At 46.5% G+C, this 18,286-nt stretch overlaps 2 protein-coding genes across 3 annotated transcripts in view; one reads left to right on the top strand and one right to left on the bottom strand.

Moving 5' to 3' along the window:
- TESK2 (testis associated actin remodelling kinase 2) overlaps nt 1-14,872 on the top strand; it is a 136,330-nt gene extending 121,458 nt beyond the window's left edge. Inside the window, exons 5-11 of the mRNA XM_040470045.1 lie at nt 2,261-2,407; nt 11,060-11,142; nt 11,382-11,466; nt 11,719-11,802; nt 12,009-12,095; nt 12,807-12,924; nt 13,191-14,872. Coding sequence (XP_040325979.1) covers nt 2,261-2,407; nt 11,060-11,142; nt 11,382-11,466; nt 11,719-11,802; nt 12,009-12,095; nt 12,807-12,924; nt 13,191-13,915 — 1,329 coding nt within the window. The 3' untranslated portion in view covers nt 13,916-14,872. The remainder of the gene's footprint in view (nt 1-2,260; nt 2,408-11,059; nt 11,143-11,381; nt 11,467-11,718; nt 11,803-12,008; nt 12,096-12,806; nt 12,925-13,190) is intronic.
- On the bottom strand, nt 14,780-18,228 carry TOE1 (target of EGR1, exonuclease). Of its 2 annotated transcripts, XM_040470046.1 has the most exons (8): nt 18,122-18,228; nt 17,307-17,449; nt 17,176-17,216; nt 16,946-17,042; nt 16,660-16,818; nt 16,146-16,405; nt 15,785-15,944; nt 14,780-15,695 (listed from the first exon to the last, which is right to left on the bottom strand). In XM_040470046.1, exons 1-8 carry the CDS (start codon nt 18,171-18,173, stop codon nt 15,075-15,077), a joined length of 1,533 nt encoding a protein of 510 aa, XP_040325980.1. In that variant the 5' UTR covers nt 18,174-18,228; the 3' UTR covers nt 14,780-15,074. The 2 variants fall into 2 exon arrangements, with proteins under 2 accessions (XP_040325980.1, XP_040325981.1); XM_040470047.1 differs by lacking the exon at nt 16,660-16,818.
- Between the last annotated feature and the right edge of the window lie 58 nt (nt 18,229-18,286).

Genomic DNA, 18,286 nt, shown 5'->3' with positions numbered 1-18,286 from the left:
TCTATTATTAGAATCTCTTTATAAAAAGGTTTATTTGTTCTTTAAAAAAAGAAAAATGCAAAGCAGCCCCTCATGGGTATGTAGAAATGACGAACTGCCAACTTTATTCAAAGAGTACATCGTCATATAGTTTCTCCACAGCCTTATCTTCCTACTCACTCCTCCGTTCCCTTTGGTCTTAACTCTGGTCTTAACTAACTGCTCTGGCCATAGTTGCCAATTACTTCTCAGTTGCAAGTTCAGTGGACACTTCTTATGCTCACATAACTTGATATTTATGGCATTTGATACTTTTGGTCATTTCCACCTTGGAATGTTCTCCTTCTTTGCTTCTGTGGTAACATTCTTCCTTGGTTCTACTTCCTCTGCCTCCTTTAAACGTTACCATTCCTTAAGATTCTGTTAATTTGCACTTTATGTGTTAACCCCTGGACAATTTCATACATCCCTTGGCATCATGACTACTTCAGCTCAATGTTACTATCTTTTAAATGTTAGTCTCTAGCTCAGACTTTGTTCCTAAACTTTAAGCTGATTCTCTATAGGACATCTTCACCTCGGCTGTCCCACAAGCCCTTAAACTCAACATCTCCTAGCTAAACTCATTATCTTTTAACCTTGCTTCTTCTAAAAACCTGTCCTTCTATTTTGTGTATATTTAATAATGGCATCCAGGGACCAATAACCTAGGATCAACCTAGAGCTTTTTGTTGCCCTCATCCCCCCATCCAGGTAGTCAAGTTGTTTGTTTGTTTGTTTGTTTGTTTGACTCTTCCATTTAAAAATATATCTTGAATCTTGCTCTATTCCAATACTTCCACTATTGCCTTAACTGAGGCACCCTTCTTTCATCAGGATTATTGTAATAATTGCCTATTTATCCTTCTCCATATTCTCCATCTAACCCACCGATCATACCATTGCTTAAATAATCTTTTCTTTAAAAAGAAAATGGGGGGGCGCCTGGGTGGCGCAGTCGGTTAAGCGTCCGACTTCAGCCAGGTCACGATCTCGCGGTCCGTGAGTTTGAGCCCCGCGTCGGGCTCTGGGCTGATGGCTCAGAGCCTGGAGCCTGTTTCCGATTCTGTGTCTCCCTCTCTCTCTGCCCCTCCCCCGTTCATGCTCTGTCTCTCTCTGTCCCAAAAATAAATAAACGTTGAAAAAAAAATAAAAAAAAAATAAAAAGAAAATGGGGGCACCTGGGTGCCACATTCAGTTGAGCATTTGGCGCAGGTCATGATCTCATCATTTGTGAGACCGAGCCCCATGCTGGGCTCTGTGCTGACCATGCAGAGCCTGCTTGGAATTCTCTTTCCCTTCCTCTCTTCCCCCTATCCCATTCGTGCTCTCTCTCTCTCTCTCTCTCTCTCTCTCTCTCTCTCTGTCTCTCTCTCTCTAAAAATAAATAAATAAACTTTTTAAAAAGTGATAAAAAAAATAGGGGAACCTGGGTGGCTCAGTCAGTTAAGCATCCAACTTAGGCTCAGGTCATGATGTCATGGTCCATGAGTTTGAGCACCACGTCAGGCTCTGTGCTGACAGCTTGGAGCCTGGAGCCAGCTTCGGATTCTGTGTCTCCCTCTCTCTCTGCCCCTCCCCTGCTTAGGGTCTGTCTCTCTCTGTCTTAAAAATAAAGAAACATTAATAATAATAATAATAATAATAATAATAAAATAAAAAGCAAATATGAACATTTCCCTCTTCTGCTTAAAAGGCTTATTTTGTTCCCAATAGAAGGATAAAGTCCATATATCTTAGGAAAACATATTGGCCTCACCTGTTTCTACTATTCATGCACTCTGGCCATATTGAGTAAATTAGTTTCCTGAATGCACCATGTGTTTAACCTATAACTTTGCATATGTTGCTCCTTCTGTATGTAGTATCTTTCTTTCCTGATTCCCCAGGTCATCTTTTTAACTCCTTATTTCCTCTGTATAGCTTCCTTTGACATGCCGAGATTGGTTTTGTAACTTTATCCGCTCATAGTGCTGTTGTACCTGTACAAAGCTATATTTTAGCATTTACCACATGATATAGTTTGTACCCCTGAATAGATTGTGATCTCTTCAAAGGAAAGGGTCTTTGTGTGTAGCACCTACCGTAGTGCTTGGATGCAGAATAAACCCTCACTAACTTAAGAAAAAAAAAATTAAAAACCTAGAGTCTCTATCTTCTAGGTGTTTATTCTCTAACGGTTTCAACACCAGCCTAAACATTCCTGACAAATGGTGGCTGGGTTTTCCATTCTATTTTGCAGTATATCAACTCTGGAAACCTGGAACAATTACTAGACAGTAACCTGCATTTGCCCTGGACTGTGAGGGTGAAACTGGCCTATGACATAGCAGTGGGCCTCAGCTACCTTCATTTCAAAGGCATTTTTCATCGGGACCTCACATCTAAGGTATGAAGGCTTTTCTTGCACAACTCTTTGAGACATTGTCTTCCATTACCAAGAAAGCAGTATTAAAAAAACCAATTATTAATGAACTTTGAAATAATGGAGATCTCTTACAGATTTAACATTCAATCACAGAGAATACAACTTACTACTCTGTATATTAGTATACATATATAGTATAGCTGTCCTTAGAAAACCAATCTTTCAGCAGGATTGAGTGTTGAATGTTGAGCCAGGCAACACTTAAGAACCTTAATGCTTTACTTCAATCTGAATGTATGTTGCAGGAGCAGTTGGCATGAGGAGGGTTAAGAGATTCTTGCCCTATAGGAGAGACAGCAGTCAAGGCAAATTGGGAGCCTATGTCTTAGTGTTTTCTCTCATGGCCTCCAGGAAGTAGCTCTTAACTGAGAACAGAAGTTCACTGGTTTTGTCATTTGAGTGCAGGTTTTGAGGGCCATAACGTACTGACCCATTTTCTATCTGTGTGATTGAGTTTCTGCCACTCTGCCAGTTCTTTGGCATCAGCTAGTCTCTTACTGTCCAAATTGCTATGTGACCAGGTTAGAAAAGAGTTGCTTTTAGAGGATGTTGGCCATGCTACAAGGCAGGCATCTCAGGGCCAAGTGGCCCAGGACACCACCATAACAAGGCTTATATAAATAGTACTGTTTGATCATTGATGTGGGAACTGTAAATCATCTAATATGATTTCTCTGCAAGAGCGATTTAGTCTTCTACAGAGGTTTAGAGGAGTTTGTACTTATCCAAGAATAGCTGTCATTTAATTTTCCACCCTCAACATCTACACGTGCACGTACACAGACATGCATATACATACTCCTGTACCCCTTCTGTCATGAGGGGTAACAAAGCTTGTTATCAGAGAAAGTTTGCAAAGGAACACAAGCAAGCTGTACTCTCAGAGCCAATAAGGCCTAGAGAAGTAAGTCGCTGGCTACCTTTCACTACAGTGGTTCTGGGGTTCCAAACAGCAGTACTACCCCTGAGGGGCCCTGGCCATTGGTTTATAAACTACTACAGAGAAAAAAGCTTTGGGGAGGTGAGTGTAGGGCCCCTGGGTATGGCAGGGCCATTTGTAGTCAGCTACACTGTTACTGAAGCAGCATTAAGACTGGCGAGTGGAATCCAGTGACCAACTGAGGCCTAGTTATGAGGAGTCCTTTATCTTTATTGGCACTTGTAAGGGTTAGGACCTGGAAGGTGTCATCTTATCCCTTTGTTTTTTAGAAAATCAAGACTAAGAAAACTGTACTTATTCTAGGTAAATGGGTAGGGTTGTATATCAAGATACTGCCTTAGGTTGATAGCCTTCTCTCACCTTGAGCGTGCAGCCAGAACCAAATCTTTGCTTCCTACTGAGAAAGCATCATTTCTTCCAAGGTGGAGAAACATCCCGATGAGTTATCTATGTATATATTTCCCCCACACCTACATGAGCGTCTTTTATGCCTGGCACCATGGGTGAAGAAATATTAGAAAAGGACAGTTTCTGACCTAGAGGTACTTATAGTCTGTTGGGAAATAACTAAAGAACAGCCTACAGCATTTAATAATTGAGTGTTCAGCTTCAGACCATTGGTTTTGGGAAAAGAAAGATCACTAGGTTAGGGTAGCTAGGCTTTCTGGAACAAAACTCCCCCCAACAAATTCCTAAGAGCTGATCGTATTCCCTCTGTGCCTCCAAAGTACTTTGCTCCATCATGCTAGTGTCCAAGTGTAGTTCTGTCTGGGATTGTCATGTTGTATTGTAACAATGACTAACCTCTTTGGACCTATAGGTCCATTTCCTAATGGGGAGTGGGTATCCCCTTGAGAAGAGAAATTAGGAACTTAGGAGAAAGAACTCTCCGTGTCTCTAGGCTGTGATTTCTTGGATCTGAACTGTAAGGAGATATTTAGGATACTCCCATGTTGTGAGAAAAAATGACTTTGCAACCTGGAGACAGGTTGGGAAGTGCACTGTAGGGAATCTCAAGTTCAAGAAAAACAAATGGGGGCACAAGGTGGCTCAGTCATTTAAGTGTCCGACTCTTGATTTTGTTTCAGGTCATGATCTCACTCACGGTTCATGAGACTGAGCCCAGCATGGAGCTCTGTGCTGACAGTGTGGAGCCTGCTTGGGATTCTCTCTCACCTCTCTCTCTGCGCCTCCCTTGCTAGTACTCGCTCTTTCTTTCAAAATAAATAAACATTAAAAACATTTTTTTAAATAAGAAACTCAATTCATGAGCTCCATCAAGAAGTGGCAATCACCACACACAGGCTTTTATCAGTAGCTCTGGGAGTAACTAGTACTACACATAAGGTTTGGCTTGTAGGAGCAGCCGAGAGCAGTTTGTTTCTGCTTAATACCATTACTTCTTAAGTTATCCCTAGGAGTGTGAATTATGAATTGTACCTCTATTCTTGGTTGTTTGGTTTTGGTTTTTCACTGACTCCAAAGAAACCACTCTGGTGACTCCACCAGAGTAGAAAGCCTATTCAACTATGGTCTTAGGCTATACCACACAACTAGGAGCAGAAAATGCCAGTTTTCAGAGACTGAAGACAGCAAGAATTAGAAACAACATTGAGTGCTGGAGAGACAGAGTGTCTGTTAAGGCACCCTGTAGTAGGTTTTTTTCTTTTTTTTTTTAATATAATGAATAACATCAATAATTTTTGGGAACCATTCATACTATTCTATTAGAAGATCTAGTATTGGAGACATAGAAAATTACTGGAACCCAATCTTTACTATCCATGAGCTCTTAGTCTTGTTGGGGGGACAGGTATGTGAAGATTATTACATAAGAGCTGTGGTAAAGATATGGCATCACAGGGTGATGGCAAGGGCAAGGGATGGGACACATTACAGTAAACCGGATAATCTTCTAAGAAACTTGGACTGTAGCAGCCTCTGAGCATTTTGGAGTGCAGTTCAGTCTCTGATTTCCCTGTGCTGTGAAAAGAACCTCTGAACCTTTCTTGAGATGTAGAATCAATACTTTCCTCTCTGATCCTAACTGGGTTAATGGAGTGAATTTGTGTGAAGGGAAAGAGGTGATGGCACATGAAAGCCATTTTGTTGTTGTTGCAGAAATAGCTTTAGCTTGGAACTAACATTAACAAATGGACTTGGCATTTCTTCGCTCAGGTGGTTTTATTCAGTGTCAATATTGACTGTACAGCTGTTCTAGGAGACCTCAGGAACTGCTCTCAAGTGTCTACTGTGGCCCAGTTCTGAAGGGTTTGTGTTGGCTTCCAGAAAGCATTCATGCCCACCCTTTTTGAGTCTCTTGTCAGCTCAGTCCCCACAATGGAGAGTTGAATGTATGATTAGTGTATGCCTTTGACATATGTGAAAAGAAGCCCAGTTGTTTCGATTATCTGCCCAAACTTTCATATAACAAACTTTTGCTAAGCCCTTTCTGTGTGTCTGTTCTAGGTTTTGAGACACATAGATGAATGGGATCATTCACTGTCTTTGAAGAGGCAAACCTAGAAGTCTCTCTGCTATGGTGTGATGAATTATAATAGGGGTGAGGACAGAGGAATGGGAGCCAAGTAGCAGCAGTGCATGGGCTCCTTTTCGAAGCTGAAAAGGTCAACCCTCACCTCAGGGAAGTCTGTCTGAGCCTTTCTTATGGTTGCTGCTTACTCTAGGCAAGGACAGTTTTGTTTTGTTTTGTTTTGTTTCAAATTTGTATTTAAAGTCAAGTTAGTTAACATATAGTGTAATATTGGTTTCAGGGGTAGAATTTAGTGACTCATTACTTACATATAAAACCCAGAGCTCATCATAACAAGTGCCTTCTTTAGTACCCATCACCCATTTAGCTAACCCCACCCGCCTCCCTCCATCAACCCTCAGTATGTACTCTGTAATTGAGTCTCTTATGGTTTATTTCCCTCATTTTCCCCCTTCCCATATGTTAATGTTTTGTTTCTTAAATTCCATATATGAGTGAAATCATATGGTATTTGTCTTTCTGAGTGATCTATTTCATTTCACTTAGCATAATACGCTGTAGCTCTACCAATGTTGTTGTTGCAAATAGCAAGAATTCATTCTTTTTGATGGCTGAGTAATATTCCAGTGTGCACACCCCACCCCCCCAATATCTTCTTTATCAGTTCATCAGTCAGTGGGCATTTGGGCTCTTCCCATAGTTTGGCTATTGTTGATAATGCTGCTATAAACATTGGGGTGCATGTACCCCTTTGAATCTGTATTTTTGGATCCTTCAAGGAAAATACCTAGTAGTGCAATTGCTAAGTCACAGGGTAGTTCTATTTTTAACTTTTTGTGGAACCTCCATGCTGTTTTCCAGAGCTGCACCAGTTTGCATTCCCACCAACAGTGTAAGAGGATTCCCCTTTCTCAGCATCCTCACCAAAATTTGTTGTTTACTGTGTTGTTAATTTTATAGGCAAGGGAAAAAAATTTTTATAGGCAAGGATACTTTTGAATAAAGAAGTCTCTATCCTCTATGCAATGGATCTTGCACCTCACACAGCCTGAAAATTGGTCTGGCTTCATATTTTGTACTTTCTAGCCACATAGTCTATTTTGGGGCCGCATCCAAGTTAGATGAGAAATGCAAGCATTGTACTAGATGCCCTTGAATCCAAGGGCAACATTTAAGGTAGGGGCTGCAGTCACAAGTGAAAGGGTCTTATGTTATTGTACACAGTGTTGCCTTCTCCATGGACCAGGCTACTCTCTTGAGACTGCATTGCTCCTGCCATGACCTTGCTGTCCCCAAGGGAAAGCTCATCAGCCTCTTTTTCTGGGGAGGACAGAATCATTATGTGAGAACCTTTTAGAATCAGGAGACTTGGGTCTTTACCACTTAGAGTTGAAAGCTTCATTTTTATCACCTTAAATGTAAACATCTTAGATCTGCGCATCTGACAATGTTATTTTGAAGAACCATTAGGATTATGTTTGTGAAGAATGTTTTGTAATTCCTATGGTACCATACAGACAGAAGTAGGCAATCTTTCCCTTACCCTAGGGAAGGGATACTACCTAGTATTCTCTGGGCCACCTTCCTCTTTAAGACATTACTGCTTTCCTACAGCTTATAGTCTATAGTCATGGGAATGAACTGTACAGACACTTTCATTATAATATAGCAGATGCTAAGGTTACAGAAAGGGCAATGCAGAAGATGCTTTGAAAAAGTGGTATTTAACCCAACCTGAGGGTACAGAGCAGGCTTCTTGGAAGAGAAAATACCTAAGCTGAATCTTGAAAATTGAATTCTACTTATGAATAAGTAGTGTGTGTGCGTGCACATGCAGGTGGTGGGGCTAATATTCCAGAGCAGAGTAGACAAAGGGAATTGCATACACAAAGGCATAGTGGCATGAACAGTACAATGGGCAGACTGGGAGGTAGGAGTGGTAGGGATAAGAGCTGAAAAGAGAGGACTCTGATCATATACTATCAAACTTGGATTTAATCTTCTAGACAGGAAATGAAGAAAACCACTGTCAGCTTTTTTAAAGTAATAGCTTTTTGAGATACACTTCACATAAAATAAAATTTGCCCTCTCAAAGTATGTATTTCAGTGGTTTTTAGTACATTCAGCCATCACCACTATCTAACTTCAGAACTTTTCACCATCCGAAATGAAAGCCCCAGATTCTATTCCCCTCTCCCTTCAGCCCTGGGCAACCACTAATCCATTTTCACTTCTATGGATTTGCTTATTCTGGGCAGTTTAATATAAAAACAATCACACAGTATGTCATTGATGGCTTTTAAACAGGAGAGTAACACAGATTTACATTTTACTAAGGTCATGCTGGCAGGAATGAGGAAGGTGGATTATGGAGTTCAAGCCTGGACTAAGCCATAGAGATCAGTTAGAAGAGCACTGCAATATCCCGGGGAGGAATAAGGAGGACCTGGACTAATGCAAAGGTGGGGGCGGGGTGGTGTGGGGAATGAAGAGGGAGGGGCAGATTTGAAAAATATTTAGAAGCTAAATTAGTTGGAGTAAGAGTAAAAAATCTAGGGTGAATCCCAGGTTGCTAGTTTAGCTAGCTTTAGCTTTTGAGGAAAAAAGTGAGTTCAGGTTTGCATGTATGGAATTCAATATGAGTAATCCAGGAGATGTCCAGAAATAGACTGGATATGCAAATCTGAAGCTTGAGGATAAAGGTCAGGTCTGAGGATATACATTTGGGAGTCATCAGCACAAATGGAGCCTGAGAGATGTAGGCTCAAGATAGAACTCTGAGAGCATGAGATGGGAAGAAGTACTTGCACTGGAGCCTGTACAGTAGCCAAAGGTAGAGAAGGAAAACCAGGGCTGTAGTGTCACAGAAGCCAGGAGAGAAGAATTGAAAGGGAACAGGAATAGCCTCTAACTAGCCTCTAATAGCTAGTCTGTTAGCTTCAGGACCACAACTGTTTATTCTCTGCACTCCTAGTATTAATGATTCCTGAATCATATGTAAAAGTGTTGAAAGAATCAACAATGTCAACAGCAGAAAGATCAAGGTAATATAAGGACTAATTTTTGTCTATTGAGCTTAAAGCCCTAGAGTCATGTGAGAACTTACAGCAGAAACCCATGAGGAATGAGTGGGAGATAAGGAAGTAAAAACGGCAAGTGTTGCCAGCCAAACTTCGCTAGCCTAGACCCCATTAAGGACAGGCTCAGGAGATTTTGGAAAATACCACCAGGGCTAATCCATCAGGGCTCCTCCTCATTTGCCTTATCCCTTTAGAAATACAGACTTCTAAAATTTGGCTCTTTTGTTTTTCAGTATCCCATCTTTGTCTTTGGCTCCAATGCCCAGCTATTGGCTGTGAGAAACTTTATGAGGGGCAGTGGTCACCCTCCAGACCAGAGGCAAACTGGGTAGCCTTGCCCCATATTGTGGGGCCCTGATCATCCCTGCCTTAGCCATTTCTCAGCTGTTCAAAGAAGCTACTGTGAAGTCCTGTACTCCTAGATGGATGATTTGCAGTGAGTGGACAGTAGATGTCTATGAATGTGAAGATCGGGCAGAAACCACAGAGCTTTGACAAGGGCAGAGTACTGTGGCCATGTTCTGTTCCTTATCTCCTCCTCCCAGGCTGAATTTACAGGCCAGTTTCTGAGGGCTATAAAGCAAATAGTAATTAGGACTTTAGACTGAGCCTTGGAGACAGGAGAAAGGAGTTGCAGATCAAATAGGAGGGGAGAAAAATAGGTGACAGATCTGAGCTGCCACTGCCTCATAAGCCTGTGCCCTATGGCCTGGGCTTCAGCTGTTTAATAGGCAAGCTGGCCTAGGGCCCATCTTCTCATGGTCATAGTCAGGGGGTTATGGGGTGCTGAGCCAGCAGAACCTGATGGGAAGGCCAAAGCCAGGACAAGTACAAGGATGGTCCTGCTTGGAAGCCAGAGATGATGCATGTCTACTCGGGCCCAGGTTAGATGTGATGAAATCACAGGCTCCCTCCAGCTCAGGGAGAAAATAGTATGATAATGTCAAGGCCAAAGTAGGGGGCGGGGGGTGATTGGTACCTGAGGTAGAGTAAGCAGGAGGTGACTTGGCAACTGCATGCCAAACCTGGTAAGGAGGGAGGGTAGGTTTGGGTCAAATAGGGTCTTGCTGGCCCCAGAAATGTCCCTGAGCCAAGGATCCCTACTCTCTCCTGCCTTTGGAGGAAGAAGGTGGTGTGAGGTGCCTCATGAGTGAGTGGTGTAGGGCTATTTTGAATGTAGCTGTTTGGGGAGAGCCGGTTGCTGATTTGTGTTTATTTACAAGCCATTTGCGTTCATCTTTTCTCTGGGGACAGCAGCATTTGTTCGGTGAGCACATCCTGAGCCTCTCTCATGAGTTGAGTGCAGGGCCTGAACCAGAACCTGCTCTCTGTTAGACTGTAAGAGGAAGTGGCATAGAGGAGTTAAAGGAGCTGAGAAGAGAGAGGGTGGTGAGAGCTGGAGACGACAGGATGGAAAGGTCACTTACCTTAAAACACATAAAATCTGAGGTGAAAAGGAGAGTTGAGAGAACATTCCAAATGGAAGGAAGCAATAGAAGCAAAGACAAAGGCTTGAAGGGGCTGTTCAGGCTTCACAGGTCAGGCTTGTCTGTGACAAGTTTAGATGGAGATGTGTGCATAGGAGCAGCAGCCGGGGGTAGGGGGCAGGCCAGTTGTTGGAGCCAGATCATAGACTTTTAATGCCATTGAGGAGGTTGGTTGTGATCCTCTGGGCAATGAAAGGTAGTGCAGGCCTGGCACTTGTCCTACACTTATATTACTTTGGGTCTCTGCATTCTGAGGAAAAGAGGATGGGAGGCAGGGACCTGATAGTCCGTCTTCCTCCACTAGATTGTAAGCTCCAAGAGGACAAAGATGTTTGTTCATTGAGCTTTCTCTGTCACTTAGATCCATGCTTAGTATATAAAAGCAAAGATAAATATTTGTTTGAAGCATATGACTCTTATGGCAGCCACCCAAGATCCAGGGCTAACTCATTTCACATGGCTGACGGAGTCCCAGGTCTGACCACTGGGTCAGCCTGAGTGTAGTTTCACCAAGAAGACAAGGTGCCCTGTGGCAGGGAGGGGTGGTGGTAACACTATGGCTGGCTGGTCCCCCTTCTGAGCCACATTGTCTTCTTCTTTGGGAACCCTAGAACTGCCTGATAAAGAGGGATGAGAATGGTTACTCTGCAGTGGTAGCTGACTTTGGCCTGGCTGAGAAGATTCCTGACGTCAGGTGGGTAGCCCTAATAGGTGCTGGGGTCACAGAAGAGACTGAAGCAAAGGAAAAACGCCAGCTTCCTCCCCAGAGGCCAGAACTTGGTTACAGTTCAATCTCAGCTCCCTAAATTTGGTCAGTCTTAGTCTGTGTCCATTCTTCAGGGAGAAGAATTCCCAATGGTCAGATATCCCATTGCACCAGCCAGTGGTGAGCTCATTCTCCATATAATCTCTCCCCTCACCCCCACCCCACAGCATGGGGAATGAGAAGCTGGCTGTGGTGGGCTCACCCTTCTGGATGGCACCTGAGGTTCTCCGAGATGAGCCCTACAATGAAAAGGTGAGTCTGGGGAGCCCAGGGCCTGGTTCTCCTTAGAATCCACTCTTACCAGGGAAGTGTCCAGGATCAATCACCCTGTATGTTCACGGTAAGTATCTACATCCTGCTCAGAGCAGGGTTGGTACTTGGCAGCTACCCAGTAAATGAACTGAATGAAATACAGGGCTTAGGCCTGGGCTGGCAGACCTAAGGGACACAGACCCCACCTCTCACCCCACTGAGAAGGAAACTGAGGTCTTAACTACCCACCAGGCGGATGTGTTCTCTTATGGTATCATCCTCTGTGAGATCATCGCCCGCATCCAAGCTGATCCGGACTACCTTCCTCGCACAGAGGTGAGCTGCAGGCATAGGGGACAGTGCCACTGGGATGGGGCTGGTTTTGAGGCTATGGAACTGTTGTTACTGGGGTGGAGTTGCTGGAACTGTCTGTGTGGTTACTTCTTTGGGGCAATTCTCAGCCTCTCCTAAGCAGGCCAGGATGGGTGGAGGGATTAATGACCAGTCTACCAATGTCCCCTCCCCACCATACCCATCCACAGAACTTCGGATTAGACTATGACGCTTTCCAGCATATGGTGGGAGACTGTCCCCCAGAATTTCTGCAGCTCACCTTCAACTGCTGTAATGTGAGTGTCTCCCTCCCCTTCCCCCAGCTTTGGTCAGGGGCTGGCTGAACCCCTTTCACCTGGTTAGGACTGTAGGGACAAGCTGCTCATTAAGGTTCATGAGGAGCCTCATTTTCACTGATGAGTGGCAGTGCCCACATCCCCTCCTCCAGGCCTAACAGATAGTCCAGAGCCCTGGACCAAGAAAAGGAAAACTGCTTTGTATTGTAGTCTTCAGCCTGCAGGGTAGACTTACCACCTCTTGCTTTCGATATTGATAGAGCTCTGGTCAGGTTTCGATTGGACTTTGGGTGCAGCTGGTCTTAAGGCCTATGGGAAGAACTTTTGTTAACCCTCACTTTATACAGCTCTGGGGCTGGACCTACCTGTTATGACCAAGGGGTAGCTGGGCTTTCCTCAGGTAGCTCCCAGAAACATGTTAGCAGCAGAACTCAAGAACAGAACAAACTAATGTTAAGCGTACTCTTTCGGAGGGTTCTGTGCCCAACAAGGGGATAAGACCCATACAGAAAGGGTGCTGATAGGGGAGGGTATTAGACAACAGCATCTCCCCTGACCTTAGCTCTGGGAATCATCCTCATGGCCTGGGGCCTTCAGAAAAGAGCTTAGCTGCACACCTGAATCTTAAAAGATGCCAGAAACAGACTCAAACGCCATCCTTGGGGTGGAAAATAGGAACGCAGGGCTAATGGCTGGTGTGGATGACCACAGATGGACCCCAAACTACGCCCATCCTTTGCGGAGATTGGGAAGACCTTGGAGGAAATTCTGAGCCATCTACAGGAAGAAGAGCTGGAGACGGACAGGAAGCTGCAGCCCACAGCCAAGGGTAAGAGATTAGACCATAGTGTTTCACCTGATCCCAAGGGAAGAAATTAGGATGTGGGGCCTTCCTCTCTAGGGCTCATTGCAGGATCTCATGTCCAGAAGAAAGGCAGAGGGGCAGGGGATGATGGAAAAGGTATGGGACTCTTCAGAGTTATGACTTGGCATATTGCCTCTCTTGTTTCTCATTGGTGAAACACTTTGTGGCACAAGGTGCTGCTTCTGTTTGTCATGACTAGTGTGAGTAACCCTGGCTTGACTGTTTTTCAGGACTCTCGGAGAAGGGACCTGGTGTAAAGCGACTGAGCTCACTGGATGACAAGATCCCTCCCAAGTCCCCACGCCCAAGACGTACTATCTGGCTGTCTCGAAGCCAGTCAGACATCTTTTCCCGTAAGCCCCCACGTACAGTAAACGTCTTGGACCCCTACTACCAGCCACAACGAAGTGGTACTGTCCGCACCCCCAAAATCAACCCTTTCAGTGCTCGCCAGGACCTCAAGGGTGGCAAGATCAAGTTCTTTGACCTGCCCAGCAAGTCTGTCATCTCCCTGGTATTTGACCTAGATGCACCAGGGCCTGGAACTCTGCCTCTAGCTGATTGGCAGGAGCCCCTGGCCCCACCTGCTCGCCGGTGGCGTTCTTTGCCTGGTTCACCAGAGTTCTTGCATCAAGAGGCCTGTCCATTTGTGGGCCGAGAAGATTCACTATCTGATGGGCCCCCACCACGCCTCAGTAGTCTCAAGTACAGAGTAAGAGAGATCCCGCCATTCCGAGCATCTGCCCTACCACCTGTTCTGGCCCATGAAGCCATGGACTGCTCCAGTCCCCAAGAAGAAAACGGTTTTGGGCCCAGGCCCCAGGGAGCTAGTCCATGCCTTGCAGGTGCCTCTGAGGAGATGGAGGTAGAAGAAGAAAGGCCAAGAAGCTTGGCTCCAGTCCCGTTTTCTGTCTCAGGCGTAGGCCTGAAAACCCAGGGAGAACAGGATGGGTGAGGGGGGCTAGTCCCAGCTCACCTTGGGGGTGGGCCTTCAGTTGAAGCCACTGGGCCCCCTTATGTACAGCCTTGACTCTTCCCTGTGGCCTACAGAGCAGGCTGGCTAGGCCAAGCCAGGCTCAATATGGGGATTCCAAGTGCCTAACGGCTGTGCATGAGAGGGGAGACAGCAGTGAAAGGCTTTCCTACTTAGGGCCAACAGATGATACCAAGCTTCTGAAATCCAGCAAGGAGCTCTGGCTCCCACCCGACTCCCAATGCACTTCCCCAGACAGGACCAGAGGACTCCTAGTTCTAGTTTGCGCTGGCAGGCAGCTATTACCCCAGGTTCCTTTCCTACTCCAGGTCTGTCTTTTGCCCTTTCCTGGGGCATATAAGCTACTGGATGGAACCTGGCGCTGACCAGGAAGCCATAAAGGGCATGGCTATTTCTCAGACCTGAAGACTGGGGAGCTTCTTGCCAGTATGTCTAAGACACTTGAATAATTGCTGTTTGCACTTACTGCACAGTCAGACCACATCACTACATTTCTATGCAAGGGGAAGGTGAGGCCGTGTAGTGGTCATGGCTCTTAGCTAACGTATTCAAAGGTCTTTTCCAGTTGATTAATCTATTTTCATATTTATGAAGGAGTCTTAATGTTCTGCCCCATAAAACTTTCAACCTTGTGGTTGGGAGTGGGGCTGGTTTTGTAGGCCCCAGGGCCTGCTCTATGTATTTGTCAACATGTGACACACCCAACTGGTTAAATGGTTTATACACGGACTGATTTTCTTCCCTTCCTGCTATGGCTGGAGCTATGGGAACAGTCTGTCCTTACAGAGCCGCAATAAGAAATAACCAAAGATGAAGCTGGTCAAATATTTTCATAACTTGTTTCTGTTGATTTTTTGGTAATACTTTTTCCCAAGACACTTTCAGATTTAAAAATAAATAAAGTTGGTGTTACAGGTGCTAGTCAGCCTTCTTACGTGTACCCTTGTTCCTCATCCTCTGGGGTAAAGGAGAAGGTCCAAGACAGATGCAGCAGTATCTCTGCCAGGACCCCACCCCCTGACCCCCCCCAACTCTGTCATTCACAAGCTAGAGGGACCCAGACACTTGTATTCCACTCTCAGTTCTTGTCCTGGGCCCTGAGTGCTAGGCAGAAGTTGTGTCAGCTGCTGCCCCAAGCCAGCTTCATCTTCTGGTTGTGGGCTTTGGAGGAACGGGAGAACTGGCTCTTGGCCACTGTGAGGGGTACAGCCTTGCCACTCAGATATACCTTGTTGTGGCATTCAGGTAGCCAGGGTCCAGAGCTACAGATCTGGGGTCCTTGGCTCACTCCCACATAGGCCATTACAAAACCTGTCATAAAGGCATCAAAACCAGCTCGATGCAACCCATCCCCAGCCACTGGGTGAGGACTGGCTTGACCTCCTGGCGCTTCTGAGGTAGCCACATCAGCTGTTTCCAGCCTTGTTGCTTTGAGCCCCATCTCCAAGTCATTTTTGTGACCTTTCTCCAAGCCAGGCTGGCTCCTAGTCTCATCTTCAGCCACTTCCTGATCAATTTCCTCAGCCTTGAGGCCATCCCCACAGACCTGCTTCATGGGAGGGCCATCCTCATTTTCCTCAGAGGTCTGTTTCCCAGGCAGGCCCAACAAAGCCCTCCGCCGTTTTTCCCTACGTCGCCGCCGTCGCCGCTTGTCCTCCACCACAGCCTCATCAGTGTCAATGATAAGGTCAATATCATGGGACCGAGGACACTGCGGTCCCAAGGGGCACCAGCCATAGGCCTAGAGATAGGAAAGAGGCTTAGACAGGAATTCCAGGCATCAGAACTCCCCCCCCCCCCCCGCCTCAGGAAATGGGTGGGTGCTCTTACCGAAAAATTGTCACAGACGCTGGTGGAATGAGGACGGTGGGTTGTAGGGGGCATGCAGCAGCGGTAGTCAATATGGGCCCTCATGCTAGTAGGATAGTTGCAGAACTCCAGGGTAAGGTGTGGGCTGCCGGCTGCCCGCTGCTTCCCATTTTCCCGCTCACTGCAACAGCGCAAGAGGGTATTGGTCCACTAGTGTATAAATTCCATACGAACAGGGTTTTTTGTCTGTTTTGCTCACTGCTGAATCCTCAGCACCTAAAATAGTGCCTGGCACATGGTAGGCACTCAATAAATACCTTATGTAAATGAAACAGTCAGGCTTATACCAGGCCCCATCCCTAAACCTCAACCAGTTCCTCACCATTTCCGGAAAACATATTCTAGGTAGGAGGCCACGAAGCGGGCATGAAACTCAGCAGCATACTTGGTGTCATAAATGCCGGCTGGGAACATTTCACACAGGTCCGCAGTGAAGGTTCCCAAGCTCTCGGGAAGGTGTGCATAGAAGTTCTGGTACAAGAACACCAAGTCTATGAGACCATTGTGTAGTACCAGGGGCCGGCGGGCCCGGATTAGCTCCAGGAAGAGTGTCCTCACTGACTGGCTCTGACTCTCATCACCCTGGGTAGAAAGAAAGAGGTCATCAGGAAGAACAGTCCCCTAGGGAGCCTCTTTTGCAGGACACTTCGCCCTGGCTCCCCTACCTGGAAAGCTCTACCTCCCTGCCTTACCCAATGCTATTCTATGTATCAGGCTTGTTTCCCCAGCCCTGTCCCTAGTGATTTCCCATACTGAGCAGATCCTCCCTACGTACCCAGCCTAGGTTAGGAAGAAATGAAGCCACAGAAGGGGCAGTCTCAAGGCTGGAAACCTACCTTGTCATTACCCTTGTGGTAAGGGATACCCTGAGCATACTGCCGGTTGAAGTTGAAGCCATGCTGTACCAAGAACTGCACAGACTTTGGTTCTATCACATACTCTTCCATGCATAGCAGGGTCAGATTGAACACCTGAGCCAGGTATGAGTGTTCACCCTGGGAGAGAAAGGATCTGCTATATCAGGGTTTGGGATAAAAACACCTCACACCTGATGTTCTCCAGGATCTCAACCCTCCTCCCTGCCAGCCAAAGACCAGGGATAGATGTGAGATCAGCCCATACCTTATCCGGCTGCTGCTTGAAGCAGGCGAGGCCCAGGGAGAGAATAGAACGGGTCCTGGCAGCATGACACACGGACTTGTAACGTTCCTCGATGCACCTTGGGGTTGGGTTTAGGGGGTGGCTGTGGCTGGGAGCTAGCCCTCAAACCACCCAGGACTGTGAATTCTACTCCAGGGATGAGGTCTTCCCCTCCTGCCAAGGCTGACACTAAGATCGGGGCTTATACTTACTGGTTCAGCAAACTCTTCCTGTCCCCAAGCCCACTCAGTTCCTATGAGTGGGTAAAGGGAGAGTTGTGTTAGGTTCCCAGCACCAACCAGCCCTTTCAAACTACCTGTCCTCCCCATTCCCCAACCCTCACCGTGTCCACAGCCACGAAGCTAGCTGTCTTTATGGCCAGCAGGAGGGATGGCCACATCTCCTTGAAGTTGTCACTCTGCACATCCACCACAGGAACCTGGACTACTAGCTCCTCCCCAGATTTTGTGGTTTTGCAGACACCACCTGAGGGTAAGGAGAGCAATGGATGTTAATGCTCAGGCAGGGGTCCAGGGAAACCAATACCAAGGCAGGCCATGGCTGGGGCGGAATGTTGGGGGGCAGTTTCCATTAAGGCAAGAAATGGCAGCTTTCTCCTCAAACCCTTTGTACCATACATGCTCTGCACACAGGCCTTGAAATGAGCAGTACCCTGAATTTGGGGAGAGAAAGCCTGCGTCTTCCAGTGGTTTATGTGAGCTTTTGGGAAAATAACTTCTCCCTTCAGCAACACAATCCGCAGAAGAGGAAGGCCGGACTGTGGCCCAGTCCGATCTGTGCCCCAGTAGCCAAAAGCGATGGTAGCCACTATGCCCCAGAGCCTCATAAATAATTCCTCACACCCAAGCCCCCAACACGTCCCACTTCTTTGGACCACGACTTCCAATCCGCTACACTTAACCATGAGCCTTAGACTACATCTCCCGACATGCCCCCACGGTCCCCGTCTAAGCTCCCAACATGCAAGGCTTTTGCAGCCGAGCTGCGGTGCACACCGGGACTTGTAGTCTCCTCGTGGCTGGTTCGGAGGTGAGCTAGTTGAACGTTGGAAGTCAGTTTCTAGAGCCGTAAGCCCGAGGCCTTCCCCTTGCCGGAGCGCACAGAGTTTTAAGGAGGAAGCCCTGGGAAGCCACTCACCATCAGAGGCCGCTGGGGCTGAGACTGCGCCATCGTCACTGTCGGCGGCCATGACATGGAGGGCCCCTCGCCTGAGTGGTGTGTGGGGGTACTCGGGGCTTCCGCTTCGTTTCTCCGCGCGGCTTCTGCTGTAGGGACCGGGGCGGGGCCTGCCCCCGCCCCGAG

This window comes from Herpailurus yagouaroundi, unplaced genomic scaffold (genome assembly GCF_014898765.1).
Source record: "Herpailurus yagouaroundi ecotype Mexico unplaced genomic scaffold, PumYag 77, whole genome shotgun sequence".
NCBI lineage: Eukaryota > Metazoa > Chordata > Mammalia > Carnivora > Felidae > Herpailurus > Herpailurus yagouaroundi.
Note: the sequence above shows the minus strand (reverse complement) of the source record. Positions and strands in the feature narration are given on the sequence as shown.

Excerpts from the sequence above, each read along its gene's own strand:
- TOE1 (XM_040470046.1), bottom strand. The coding sequence starts at position 18,173 with ATGGCCGCCGACAGTGACGATGGCGCAGTCTCAGCCCCAGCGGCCTCT. Across the intron at positions 17,217-17,306 it reads GCTTCGTGGCTGTGGACACG|GAACTGAGTGGGCTTGGGGA; the intron begins GTGAGGGTTGGG and ends ACCCACTCATAG. Across the intron at positions 16,406-16,659 it reads ACCACAAGGGTAATGACAAG|GGTGATGAGAGTCAGAGCCA; the intron begins GTAGGTTTCCAG and ends CTTTCTACCCAG.